The following is a 14462-nucleotide window of genomic DNA, read 5'->3' as shown; positions in this document are numbered from 1 at the left end:
CTGGGAATTGAACCCAGGTCCTCTGAAAGAGCATCCAGTGCTCAGTGACCACTGAGCCATCTCTCCAGCTCAATTCTTTCTCTTTTATTTTGTGTCTTTCTGTACCTAGAGGAAGAACCAATTCTTTCTAGAAACTCTTTCTGGCTTTGAAAGTCCCAGGGGCTTGCTGAGTCAGAGTCCTTCAGCACGAGACACTTTTTGACATTTGATGTTTAAAAATGCTTTATGGTACTTTCCAGTTCTTGTTTGCTAAATTGGTTCAGATAATTGCTTCTTTTCTAAAAATTTTGTTATTTTTATTTTATGTGTATTTGCATGTGTATGTGTGCACCCTCAGAGGCTAGAAGAGGGTGTTGGATCCCCTGGAATTGGAGTCACAGACAGTTGTGAGCCATCATGTGAGTGATGGGAACTGAGTCCAACTCCTCTGGACATGCTCCTAACCACTGAGCCATCATCCCAGCCCCCGTGGAGCCTTTATTAGTTGCTAATCTCAGAAAAAGGCTTAACAACTCCTCTCCTTCTTGGTCCCCTCATATTACCAAAGGAACACTGTAGCATGTTTTATTTTTTAGTATTTTCACATTGAGATCAGTTCTCTCTCTCATGCTATCATAGCTTTGGAAAGTCTTTCTGATCAAAATTTCTTTCTTTTTTGGTGTTCTATCATGTTGATATCGTATCCCACCCTCCATTTCAGGGATCAGATCACTGCTTGGCTTGGTACAGTTTGACCTCTAACTGTGGTCTCAGACTGTGTCTGTCCTGGTTGGATGGCATGCTGTGGAAGGACAGGCCTGAGTAGTTTCCTTCTGCTTCTTAGAGGGTGGGGTGGTGGGAACTCAGTAGATGAAGGTGTTGCCCTAGTGCCCATGTTAAAAACAAGCAAACGAACAACAAAGCCAGGTATGTGTTTGTAACCAGTGAGAGACCGTGTTTCAGAAAACAAGTGTAGGGCTCCTAAAGACCAACAGCTGGGGTTGACCTCTGGCCTGCATGTGTACCTGTACAAATAAACACACGCGCGCATGCGCACACACACACACGCTGGGGGGGCAGCAGCACTTGATTCTCCACAGTGGTCTTTTTACTTACATCTAAAGCTATTTATTTAATTAATTTATTTATTTATTGAGACAGGGTTTCTCTGTAGCTTTGGAGCCTCTCCTGGAACTAGCTCTTGTAGACCAGACTGGCCTTGAACACACAGAGATCCACTTGCTTCTGCCTCCTGAATGCTGGGATTAAAGGTGTGTGCCACCACCTCCTGGCTTCAAGTTGATTTAATATCTCAACCCTCTGAAAATATTTCTGTCATTGAGATAGAGAACACTAAAAGGCATACTCTAACTATGTAAGTACAAATTTTTCAGGCTTATCATTCTCCCAAATGAGCATTTACAAAGCACAGAGCGCCTGGGATACCACAGTAAAGCCACGTTTCTTTGTCATTTGGCATCTCAGGGACAGACACTTTCTTGTGGGAAAGGATGATTCCTTAGCTTTATCCAGAGGACATTATTGGTAGATCAGAGGTTCTAGGACTTCCATGTTCTTAGTAGAATTTTGGGAGCAAAGAATGCTGTCTACTTCGTAATATTCTTTAAGAAGTTAATGCTGTATTGACCCAGGATGAATCAGAACACAGGTATGTAGCCTCTTGCCGAGCCACACCAGCTGTTAGACCTGTAAGGCTTGATTGTAGTTTGTTGGAATGTGAACACCTAGTCCGTCAAAGTAGACCAGAGGTTGATTAACCGTGCTGAAACATAGGATGCAGTCAGTGAGCAGCAGTTGGAGTCAGCCTCTAGAGTGGTAGTTTCTCAGTATAAACATAAATGGCATTTTGAGTGATTCTTTAGTTCAGTGGGCAGTTTACGACTGGTATAGAAATACAAGAGAAGTCTGGTGACTCAATATTTTTGTTTTTGAGACCGAGTGTTTCTCTGTCTGGAACTCTCTTTGTAATACAGGCTGGCCTTGAGTTTATGGCAATCTTCTTGTTGAAGCCTTCCGAGTGCTGGGATTATAGGTGTGAACCACTATGCCCAGCTGGTGATTCAGATATTTAATAAGGAAAAGAAAACCTGAATGTCTTCCATTTCAAACAAATTCTTGTTCACAAGGCCTTCAAAGCAAAAAGCCCAATCCTCTTGACCCTCCCTTTATGGCTGAGTCTCCACCCCGTTCTGTCACTCATTTTCTCTATGGCTGAGTCTCCCCCCCATTCTGTCACTCATTTTATTTATGGGTTTTACTTATCTGCCTTTACTCATCCACTCTTCTAAAATTGCTCAGAAAATACACAAAAGATTAGTTTTGTATTGATGGAAAGGATTATAATTCAGGATCCATCCTCTGCTGGTATTTATATGATATAAAATCGTTATGATGAAGTTTCCTGAGGAAATCTTTCTTATTTCCTATGATCACCATGAAAAGAGGAAAGAGCGGTAGTCTAATAATGGAAAGGAAGATAATGTGTGTATTGTTACAGTTGGGGCCCAAGAGACCAAGAGTGACACATCATCTCCATATGCTTCCCTTGTCCGGTTTGATCAGTGCATTCGGGTCCCGCATTCTATTGCACTTGGTGTTGAGTTTTGCTGGTTAAAAGCTGTGCAGAGAAATTGCTAGGGATTAAGAGGAACCTGAAAGATGATCAGGGCAGCAATTTTCTGATTTCACAGTGAAGTACATCAAATAGTCTAGGAGAACAAGGTGACAGCTGGCTGGTCTGGGGATGTGTCTTAAAGTGACCTCAATGCAAACTTAAAGCCTCTTTTGTTTCAGTGTTCACTTAAAAATCATGGAGGCAAAAAGTCTTATGGTTGGCTTGGGGTGTTTAGTACCAACAAACAAGTTGGTAGAGTGTTTTGTCTAGCATAAGAAAGCTCTGGGTTCGATCCCTAGCACTTCACAACATCAGAGCCTGTAGCACACACCTGTGATGTCGGCATTTGGAAGGGGATGGCAGTAGGACCACAAATTCAAAGTTATCCACAGCTACCAAGTGAGATCATGGGAAGCCTAGAATACACGAGACCCTCAAATGACAAGTAGTTTGTGTCCTTACCTGTCATGTTTGCTTGTGTTTGTATGTATCTGCCCTTTGCTGTAATTCACCTAGTGCTAGGGAATACAGTAAAGAAGAAGCAGGGTGGTTGGATTTATATCATAAAAGATTTCTGATTTGGGACTGGAGAGGTGGATCAGTGGTAAGTAGCACTTCCTGTTCTTCTAGTAGACCTGGGCCTTCATGGCAGCTCACAACCATCTAGAACTCCAGTTTCAGGGGATCCAGTGGCCTCTACTATCATCAGGCCTGATATGGTCACAGATAAGTATGTAGGCAAAACATCCATACAAATGAAAGTACAATAAAAAACAAGGTTTCTGATTGTGAGTGGGTGTTCTCCTCTTTTCCCTTTGTATTATCATTGTTCAGAAATAGGTCTTTTATTTCGTTTTGTTGTTTTTCAAGACCAGGTTTCTCTGGGTAGCTCCAGCTGTCCTGGAACTCGCTCTGTAGACCAGGCTAACCTGGAACTCAAGATCCGCCTTCCTCTGCCTCCCAAATTCTGAGATTAAAGGTGTGTGCCACCACTGCCTGGCTCAGAAATGGCTCTTAATAGGTTGCACTCCTAAAATCACAAATAGCCATGATATGCCGTGTAAGTGTAAGGGCTCAAGTCTTTATAACTATAGTACTCTCAGAATGGAGCCTTATGGTGAAGAGAAAAATGAATGGAAGAGAGAATGTCAGGCAGGAGACACTGACATGTATGGTGAGGGTCAGGTTCAGCAAACTTAACTAACCATTGGTATGATTTCAGGAGAGAACATTGGCAGTTGCTGGGTAATTTGAAGACTACTGTGGAGGGTTTGGTGTCAGCCAACTGCCCCAATGTCTGGTCCAAGTATGGTGGCCTGGAGCGGCTTTGCAGGGACATGCAGAACATTCTTTATCATGGGCTCATCCATGACCAGGTATGTAGAATTAATTTTCCCCCTATCTAATTGGCTTAATCTCTTGGAAAACAGTTGCATGAAGGTGGTTGGCAGAGAAAAGGTGAAGCCTACTGGTTTATGTGAGATCCTAAGTATAGAACTGACTACATGTGTTTGCATGCTTGTGTACATGTGCATCTGCCTTTCTGGCCCACCCCCACCCCCATCTCTCTCACTCAGTGCCGCCATAGATGCCAGAGGAATGAATAAACCGACAGGACAGGCAGCACAGCAGCAAGAACGTTAGGTCAGTTTGGTTCCTGTTGATTCCATAACAAAGATGAATTTACTGACTAGTTACAGATTTATTATGTTTCAGCTCTTGAGGTTAGAATTCTCAAATAAGTTTCATTAGACTCAAGCCAGGGTGTCTGCTGTGCTGCACTCCTAGGAAGTGTTAAATGTTCCTTCTCTCCTTGTCCTTTTCAGCTTCTGGCTGTTTCCCTCGAATTCTTTAGTTAGTGCCACCACTGCCCAGTCTTTGTTGTTGCTGTTAAAGTGACTATTTTTAATTTTTATTGATTTATTTTTAAGTTTATGGGTGTTTGCCTGAATGTATGTCTGTATGCTGCGTGCATGGCTGGTTCCCTCAGAGACCACAGGAGGACATCGGATCACCTGGGACTGGAGTTACAGATGCTTGGAAGCGGACATATGGGTGCTAGGGTTAAGCCCAGGTCCTCTGGAAGAGCAACCATGCTCTTAACCACTGAGCCTTCTCTCGGGCCCCTAGAAGACCATTTTTATCATCAACCATAACCAGGAAGATTTTCTGCTCCCTTAATTTTAGTCTTCTTTTAGCACCATGCTTTTGATCTGGGGCTGGAGCCCAGTGGTGGTAAAGCAATTGCTGTGTGTGCAGGGCCCCGGGTTCAAGCCCCAGCACTGAAGTCACTTACTCAGTTAATCAGTAAATAGAAAAACCATGCTTTCTCTCCAAGCCCCCCGCCCAATGTGGAATATTGGAATATGGAATAAAGCTGATGCAAAATGTGTACAGTCTCTTTCATTCAGTAAATGTTTCTGCTTAGTAAGAAGCTGAAATTCCATGTGGTCAATTATTCTGTACTTGGAAGGCTTTGGCCTAGAAACCAGTGTGTGCTGTGGAGATAGATCCTTGGGCTTGATGAGTTTGCGTAATTAGAATTAATGTTTCTTGTTTGATCCAAAACCATCCTTTCTTCCTCTGACTCTGGTGTTGCAAGGAGGTGGGGGAGGGGGGCGTTGTTCTGTCCCAGCCACCCGGCTATCTTACACCTGAAATAATCACACAGAAACTGTATTCATTTAAACACTGCCTGGCCCATTAGCTCTAACTTCTTTATTGGCTACTTCTTACATCTTAATTTAACCCATTTCTATTAAATCTGTGTATCACGACAAGATTCTAACCAGCGTCCGTCTCAGGCAGGAAAGCCGTGGCTTCTGTCTCTCTGCCCTTCTTTCCAGCATTCAGTTCTGTCTACTCCACCTACCTAAGTGCTGCCCTATCAAACGGCCAAGGCAGTTTCTTTATTATTCAACCAATGAAAGCAACACACAAACAGAAGGACCTCCTACACCACTCTGGATTGCCTTAAATTTAGACTTTTGTTGTTACTTTAATTTAAAACAGGGTAAAAGAATTGTATACTATCCTGGCAGGACTAGCCAGGACCCTTTCTTGAAATAACAGGAAGACGGCATGAATATTAACAGTGCTTGCATTACCTAGCCAGCCCAGATGGCATCTCTCCCTCTCGGACCGTTTTTTTAAACTATAGCAGTGAGTATCAGTGGATACGATTGAGTTGTTTGGGTTTCTTCTTTGAAAGCAACCTAGGACACATCTGAGGAGTAATTTAAAAGCTTCAGGATATGCTTTGAACATTACTTTGTAGATAACTGTTTAAGGTTTCTGAGTGGTAGCTTTTTAAAGATTTATTCATAATTTTACATGTATGGGCATTCTGCCTGCATGTATGTCTGTGCACCATGTATGTTCAGTGCACTCAGAGGCTAGGCGATGGCAGCAGCTCTCCCCTTTCAATTTTCTTATTTTTGTTGTTTCTGTAATTTAAAATTTTTTGTTTCAGTTTTTAGCATACATTTTATTTATTCTTTTGACAGTTTTTACATGTATGCAGTGTGTCTTGGTGCTATCCACCACTGTCTTGCCATTCTCATCTCGCACTCTACTGGCTACTCCCCGACAGACAGCACAGGCCCCCACTTCCATGTCTTCCCCTTCTGTATGTTAGTTTGTTCTTATAACCCACTGAGTCCAGTTAATGCTGCCTGCTGGGATTTTGGCTTATCTTGTTGGCCTGACCCTGCACAGGTAACTGCAGCCTCAAATGAGCTCACTGCAACTGCCCTGTCCATAAGACGGCATTTCACATGCTCCTCTCCATCCTCGGGTTTTCACATTCCTCCTACCTCTTCCTCAGTGTTCTCTGAGCCATGGTGCCAGTAAGAGGGGGTGGTGATTTAGTCATCCTGTTTAGAACTGTGTCTCAGCTTTCTGCCCAGAAGAAATCCTGGACTCCACTCTCCTAGCCCCGACTTCTCTTGAACTTTAGACCCAGAGAATCTAAAGACTTTTCTTCTGGGATAGCCGTCAGGTATCTTGAACTCCAAAGCAGAGTTGGACAAAATACTTACTGAAAGGTAGGAATCCCAGTCTCTGGCCAGCCAACCTAACCAGTTTGACCAGGTCAAGGCCAGTAAGAAACCCTGTCTCAAAAAATAAGGTGGACAGTACTTGAGGGATGACACCCAAGGCTGTTTTCTGGCCTCATGCATGTACGCCTGCACATACACAAATTCAGGCCTCACCAGTGCACACATAATTAAGGGCTCTCAATCACTCATCTGCCCTTGCCAGGGACTACTATTCTTCCCAGGAAGTGTAGCAGACTTTCCTGGACTGCCAGCCTCCAAATCATGACACAGACTTATTATTAGCTATAAATGCTCAGCCTTATCTTATGCTTGTCCCACTACCTTTTATAGATTAATTTAACTTGTTTCTCTTCATCTTTTTGCCTCAGGGCTTTTTTCCTTTCTTTCATTCTTTATGTCCTACTTTTCCTGCTTCTTCTATGTCTGGCTGACTGGCCCCTGGCGTCTTCCTCTCTTTCTCCCTCTCCTCTCTCTTGAGCCTAGATTCCTCCACCTATTATTTCCTCTGCCCGCCACACCCACCTACTGTCTAGCTATTGGCCATTCAGCTTTTTATTAGACCAATCAGGTTCCTAGGCGCCCAAGGTAAAACAAATGCAACACATCTTTACATAGTCAAACAAATAATCTGGACCATAAACAATTGTAACACATTTTTGCCTAGTTGAACAAACATTCCACAGCAAGGAAGTCCTTTTTACCAGAGCTATGTTTCTCTTCTCTCACTTGCATTTATTTTCTGCTGGCTGTCACACTGGAAAATACCGGATTGGCATCAAAGGACTTAGTATGTTGCCCTCTGTTCTAAAAGTAGGGCTCTGTTGCCCCTGAACAGCAGCTTTGGGCCTGTTGGAAAGTCTTAGAATTCACTGGAAAAGTTGGCTTAGTAACTCAAGGTCAATTCTCCTTTGACTGTGTAAGTTCAATACTGTTGGCCACCATCAATTCTTGATGCCATGGAAGCATTGTCCTATGTGTGACTGGTCTTCAGTTTCTATCCCTGGACTGTCTTCTTGGCTCAAACATTTAAAAATGATTGTATTTATTTATTTTGGGGGTACATGCATGGTGAATCAGAGGCCAGCTTGCTGGAGTCCGTTCCTTCCATCATGTGGGTCCTGGGATTGAACACAGGGCATCAGGCTTGGCAGGAACCTTTACCTCCCTTGTCCTTTACAGACCTTTGAATGGGTCTTTAAAAACGGGATCATTCTGTGTTCTTGAAGCAGTCTCAATCTTACCCATGCATCTGTAACCCCAGCTCAGCTCTCAGCTCTGAGTTCTAGGTCTAGACCAGCTGTCTCCTCTGTTTTATCATCTGGCTGGCTCTCTTTCCGACCCAACAAGCACAGCCAAAACTGAATATATTTTCTCCCAGGAGACTGCCTTTCATCTTGGTGTTTTTATGCTAATTTGAATTATTGAACTATCCAGTGTTCCATTCAGAAATTTGGGATTCATGCCAAAATGTTTTGTTAAAAACAAAGTACAAGTTTCCCAGGCTGGTGACAAAATAGCCACCAGGTTAGTAGTGCTGCCGTTCCATAGTTAGAGCACTTGGTGCTTGATAATAGAAGTTCTTTCTTGGCCCTGTTACTAATTTTACATCGTCACATAGTAACCTGACTAGATTACATGATAGTTTCACCATCCATATGTACCACAAAAGGAGAAATGTTGATAAGATTCTCAAATAAAACAAGCTCGCAAATGCAAAGTACTACTAACATATCTTGTCAGAGTTCTCAAAATGATAGCGTTTATGAAAGCACCTGTTCTTCAGAATGAAAATGTTTTTAAAGAATGTGTCTGACCACTTATGAAACTAGCTGGTGCTGGGAAATGGGAGCAGAGACAGCCACTTGACACAGACACACTACAGCATGTAGAGGCACATAGCGCATAGTGGCTCCAGTAGGAAAAAACTAGAAACAAAAGCTACACGTCAGTTGTGACTCTGCCTGTTACGCGGTCTAAGGAGTCAGGCTGGTGTCGGAATTGTTTTCTCCTGCTGTTTCTGTCCAGAACGCTGAGTGCTTTCAAAGGTTTCAGGCTGCTGTGTCATCAGGGAGCTATTCTGGGTTTGTGTCCTTGGGAAGGGGAAGGGACTGTGATGATTCACGGTGGTCATCTCTCCCCTTTGTTTTCGTAAGGATGTGTTATGGGTGTGAGTTCTCTTTTGTTTTAGTCACCAAGGGCCCCTGGGAAGCTGTGACATCAGGACCATTTTCTTGGAGGGGTCTCATTTTTGTCAGCCTGCATCACCTTTACTCCTTTTGAAAGGCAAAGCATAATGATATGCTTAGAGATCTGGAAACAACTGAGTTGGAGTGAGTAGCGCCTAGAACAAACTGTGCTTAGCAGTGTCGGCCCAGTATAATTTTGTGTGTGTGTGTGTGTGTGTGTTTGTTTGTTTTTGTTTTTTTTTGAGACAGGGTTTCTCTGTAGCTTTGGAGCCTGTCCTGGAACTAGCTCTTGTAGACCAGGCTAGCCTCGAACTCACAGAGATCTGCCTGCCTCTGCCTCCCCAGTGCTGGGATTAAAGGTGTGTACCACCACCGCCCAGCTTCAATACAGTTTTTTAATGATTTATTTTTTAATGTATATGAGTATATTATCTACATGTTGTATACATGTGCATGCCTGTTACCATGGAAGCCAGAAGAAGGCTTTTGGATGACTTGGAACTGGAGTTATAGGCAGTTGTAAGTATCATGTGGGTCTGGGACCCAAACCCAGGTCCTCTACAAGAGCAGCCAGTGCTTTTAACCTCAGAGCCATTTCTCTAGCCCCAAGGTAGCCTGATTTTGTTTGTTTTTTTGTTTGTTTGGTTGTTTTTTTTTCAAGGAGGGTTTTTCTGTGTAGTGCTGGCTGTCCTGGAACTTGATCTGTAAACCAGGCTGGTCTCGAACTCAGAGACCCACCAACCTCTCTACCTTCTGAGTGCTGGGATTAAGGGCATGGGCCACCACCGCCTGGCCATGATTTTTAAAGTAATAATAATGAAAAAAACTATCTGTTTTTAAAAAATATGCATAATATATTATTTGTTGAAACTTTGACATATACTAAAAAAACTCAGAAAAATAAATATAGCCCATAATTTTAATGCCAAGTAATAATATCTACTGTTTAGCATTCTGCTGGATGGTCTTATTTTTTTCTTATTTTTCTCTTTATATTTAAACCCTTATATTTAAAAGGCACTTTTATGGGACTGGAGAGATGGCTCAGTGGTTAAGAGCACCCACCGCCTGCTCCTCCAAAGGGCCTGAGTTCAATTCCCAGCAACCACATGGTGGCTCACAACCATCTGTATTGAGGTCTGGCGCCCTCTTCTGGCCTGCAGGCAGAGCACTGAGAATACTGTATACATAATAAATAAATAAATCTTTAAAAAAGGCACTTTTATGTTTTTTAAAGTAGTTAAGATTGTACCATATGTATCACTAGGTAAGTTACATTAAAATGTTTAATTTTTGTGTAGATAGTACACTTTTTTTACATGGTTAAAGTCGAGTATAAAACCATATAGTCTCTCATTGATTATCTTCTGATCACATAATTTACTACTAGCTTTCCATCCAGAGAATGTATGCTTGTGAAAGTAAATATGAATAATTTCTTGTTAATCATCCTCATTTTTGTTTTGGTTTTGTGTTTTGAGATAAGGTCTTACTGTGTAGTCCAGGTTAACATCCAACTTGAGATCCTCCTGTCTTTGTCTCCTTTGTGCTACATTTATAGGAATGGGGCACTGTGCTCAGCTCCTGGTTTTGTGTGTGTGTGTGTGTGTACATTGTGTGTATATATGATTAAAACAACAACTAAAGGGCCAACAGGATGTCTCAGTGAGTCAGAGTACTTGTTGCCAAGCCTGACAACTTGAGGGACCCACATGGAGAAGCAGAGAACCAACTCCCACCAGTTACCCTCTGACCTCTGCGTGTACACCGTGGCATGACTTTGAGCAGTGTTCACCCCCCACCCACACACATTATAAATAAATGTAATATTGTAAAGTCATGATTTTACAGGATCAGTTACAATGTATGTTAAGTGAAAGGGGACAGTATAAAATAGTGGTTATAATATGCTAGTATCTTCTATGAAAACCTAGAGAAGAATAAAATAGTGGTTATAATATGCTGGTATCTTCTATGAAAACCTCTAGAGAAGAACAATCGCCTTCTCTCAGCAGCTGTTGCCTATCTGTAGCTCTTGTCTAGGGCGAGGTCCTGTGAGGTCTTCCCCTCTGCGTTGACTCAGCTGATGTCCTTGTGCAGGTCTTACTTAAGCAGCCCTATTGTTAAGACTTCATGGTGCAGCTTCCTGTCACATACAGAAGTCTGTCTCACAGCAGACATCCTAGTCCCCTGGACTCACAATTGCTCTGATCTTCCTTCTGTCCTTGTGTCATGTTCCCTGAGCCTCAGGTGTAAGGGTCACATTGTAGATCTGTAGACTCTTTTTAGTATTATTATTATTATTAGTGCTACATTCCATAACCATGACAACCCCCCTTTTTTACATTTATTTATTTATTATATATACACTTTCCAGGAGACAGTGCCAGATCTCATTACAGATTTTTGTGAGCCACCCACGTGATTGCTGGAACTTGAACTCAGGACCTCTGGCAGAGTAGTCAGTGCTCTTTACCTCTGAGGCATCTCTCCAGCCCCTGTAGACTCTTTTTTAAAGTTTTTTTTAACATTTATTCATTTGTTTATTTAGGGTTGCATGCAGTCAGAAAGTTGGTCTTCTCTCTCTACGATATTGGTTCTGGGGCTTAAACTCAGGTTGTCAGGCATGGTAGCAAGCATCTTTATCCACTGATCCATCTTGTTGGCTGGCATACAATCTTTTTAAGGTGTTTGTTTGTTAATATTATGATTAGAAACTTTATATTTATGTTCATTGAGGATTTCGATTAACAGTTTTTTGTTGCATCTTTGTATGGCTTTGAGATCACAATGTTTCTAGAGATTTGGTAATTTATCAGTGGAGCCATCTGTTCCTGAGTTCTGTTATATGGGGACACATTTTATCAGTGATTTAAATAGTGTCATTCATTGCTCTGTTCAGGTTTTCTGTGTCCTCATAGTTCAGTTTTGGCAGATTAAATGTTAAGAAATTTAGCTATTGTTAAAGGTTTTCCAATGAATTGACACATAATTGTTTATAGGGTTCCTTCCATTGACTTGAACCATGCCCCTCCCCACCTTTGGGAATGAAACCCAGGGCCCTGCTCACACTGACAAGCACTGAACCTCTAATCCACAGCCTCCTTCTTTACCATTGATTTTTGAGATGCTTTTTGAATTCCACATTACTTTCTTATGTATTTAAGGCCTCTTTCTAGCTGTTTATTTTGTTCTATTAGTTGGTTTGTCTCTTGATATTTGTGTTAGTTTTATATTTGAAAGATTACTTAATCTAAATTCAAACTCCTGCCCAGTAATCTCAGGAAGGGGGTGTCTTTTCTAGGGTTTTTATTGCTGTGGAAGACACACCATGACTATGGCAACTCCTATAAAGAAAAACATTTAATCAGGGCTGACTTACAGTTTCAGAGGTGTAGTTTGTTATCATTGTGGCAGGGAGCACAGCAGTGTGCAGGTAGACATTGTACTGGAGAAGGAGCTAGGAGTTCTACATCTTGAGCCACAGGCAACAGGAAGTAAACTGTCCTCTACACTGATAGCTTGAGCATATGAGACCTCAAAGCCCATTTCCACAATGACACACTTCCTCTGACAAGGCTACACCTACTTCAACAAGACCACACCTCCTAATAGTTCCACTCCCTATTGGCCAAGCATTCAAATACATTAATCTGTGGGGACCATACCTATTCAAACCACTATAGGGGTTCTCCAAAACATTAGGTTTTTATTATAGAAAACATTTCATTGTCGTGTCTGGGTAAAACCCTTCATTCTCTCTAGGACTTCATATTTCTTTGACTCTAAAATACAGCCTTTTTTGGCCAACATCTATGGCAAAACCAAGTGTTTCCTTGTTTTGTTTTGTTTGCAGTAGGTACTAAAGACATTCACCCCTGTCAACTGACTGCACTAGTTTTTTTCCTTGTAGGAAACCAGATGATGAAGAGAAAAGGAGTAGGAGACAGATAACTTTCACTGTATACCTTTTATATCATTTGCATGTAATACCTATTCAGAGCAGTCTAGGTTCAGTCCGTGAAGTGCTTCCACACAAGCGTGAAGACCTGAGTTCAATCCCCAGAACCGGTACTCACTGTAATCCAGGCCAGCCAGTCTAGCCTACCGAGTGAGTTACAGAGAAAGACTGTCTCAAAACTAAGGTGGAAGATGCTCCTGAGGAACTTCACCCAACGTGGACCTCTGGCTTCTGTGAACATGCATATATACGTACACCCATACACATAAGAACAATTTAAAAGCTGGGCAGATGGTGGTACATGCCTTTAATCCTAGCACTCAGGAGGCAGAGGCAGGCAGATCTCTGTGAGTTCAAGGCCAGCCTGGTCTACAAGAGCTAGTTCCAGGACAGGCTCTAAAAGTACAGTGAAACCCTGTCTCTAAACAACAACAACAACAACAAAAACAATTTAAGTAACTATGTGTATATATTCCTTTGCTTGCTGCTGGCAGCCTTTGTTGAAGCAAAGGAAGGTTATTCTTTTTTTTTCCCTCTCCCTTCTCTCCCTTCTCTCCCCTCCCCCCTTTCCTACTCTTCTGCCTCTATTTGGTTTTCTTGTTTTGGAAATAGGGTCTCTCTATACAGCTCAGGCTGGCCTTGAACTTCAGACCCTCTGGCTTCACCTCTCAAGCGCTACTATTACAGAGGGGTGCTACTATGTCAGCTTTTATATCTCTCTCTTACTTCAGCAGTCAGGATCTGCTCATCACATTGGTGTTTGTTTGGCAGGTGTTTAGCCGCCAGGCGGATTACTGGCAGTTTGTGAAAGACATTCGGTGGCTCAGTCCGCACTCAGCCCTTCATGTTGAGAAGGTAAGAGTGAAGGGGAGCTGGCTTGCTGGGTGGCTGCAAGTTTCACTGGTGCTCAGCCAGAAGACTGTTCTCCCTGGGATGGAGTGTGTCCACTTTCTTTTAACTAGAGGGGAGAGATTATCTCGGTAGCAGTGACTTAGAGGGAAGGCTTAACCAACCAACAAACCAAATTCATTCAGGTTGCTTTTTCATCTCCTGGGAAATGAGTGAAAATGATCTAATGAAACTCTTATAAAAAAAAAAAAAACTAGGAGAAATGGCAAGAATTTCCCTAAAGCAGTAAGAGGACTGTGGGCACAAAGCATTCCAGAGTCCAGTGGATTGAGTGCTGCCTTCAATACTCTGGCTGCTTTGGAGTGTCCTGTCTCCAGCTCCACATAGTGCTCCAGGTTTCCAGTCAGGGAAACAACTCAACGAAGTCAGGTGACTTGACCAAAGATACACAGCTGGTTCAGTCAATGACTATTTTATGTATGCACTTAATTTTTTATTATAGGAAAATTAAACGCATCTAAATTAGATTAATGAAATGACTGCAAAATATCCATCCATTGTCTCTCTTTATTTCTCTTTGTATGACTTGTTTTGTTTCATGTATGTCCCAGCTATTGATTTATTGCTAAGATGAGGTCAAGAAGTGTACTTTTTTTGCCCTAATATCCAGTGAACAAAGACTCTGGGCTTTATACTGGCCTTTCTTTACATGATCATACTGGCCGTTCTGTATATGGTATGCTGGCCGTTCTGTGTATGGTCATGCTGGCCGTTCTGTGTATGGTCATGCT

At 42.3% G+C, this 14462-nt stretch overlaps 1 protein-coding gene across 6 annotated transcripts in view; it reads left to right on the top strand.

Annotated features, from left to right (window-relative positions):
• Rubcn (RUN and cysteine rich domain containing beclin 1 interacting protein) overlaps window positions 1–14462 on the top strand; it is a 61278-nt gene that overhangs the window by 18396 nt on the left and 28420 nt on the right. For all 6 annotated transcript variants that reach the window (XM_013351542.2, XM_026785652.1, XM_013351549.2 and 3 more), the window contains exons 2-3: window positions 3837–3990; window positions 13594–13677. In XM_013351542.2, the coding sequence (XP_013206996.1) occupies window positions 3952–3990; window positions 13594–13677 (123 nt within the window). In that variant the 5' untranslated portion in view covers window positions 3837–3951. The remainder of the gene's footprint in view (window positions 1–3836; window positions 3991–13593; window positions 13678–14462) is intronic.

The sequence above is a fragment of the Microtus ochrogaster genome, chromosome 2, assembly GCF_000317375.1.
Source record: "Microtus ochrogaster isolate Prairie Vole_2 chromosome 2, MicOch1.0, whole genome shotgun sequence".
NCBI lineage: Eukaryota > Metazoa > Chordata > Mammalia > Rodentia > Cricetidae > Microtus > Microtus ochrogaster.
Note: the sequence above shows the minus strand (reverse complement) of the source record. Positions and strands in the feature narration are given on the sequence as shown.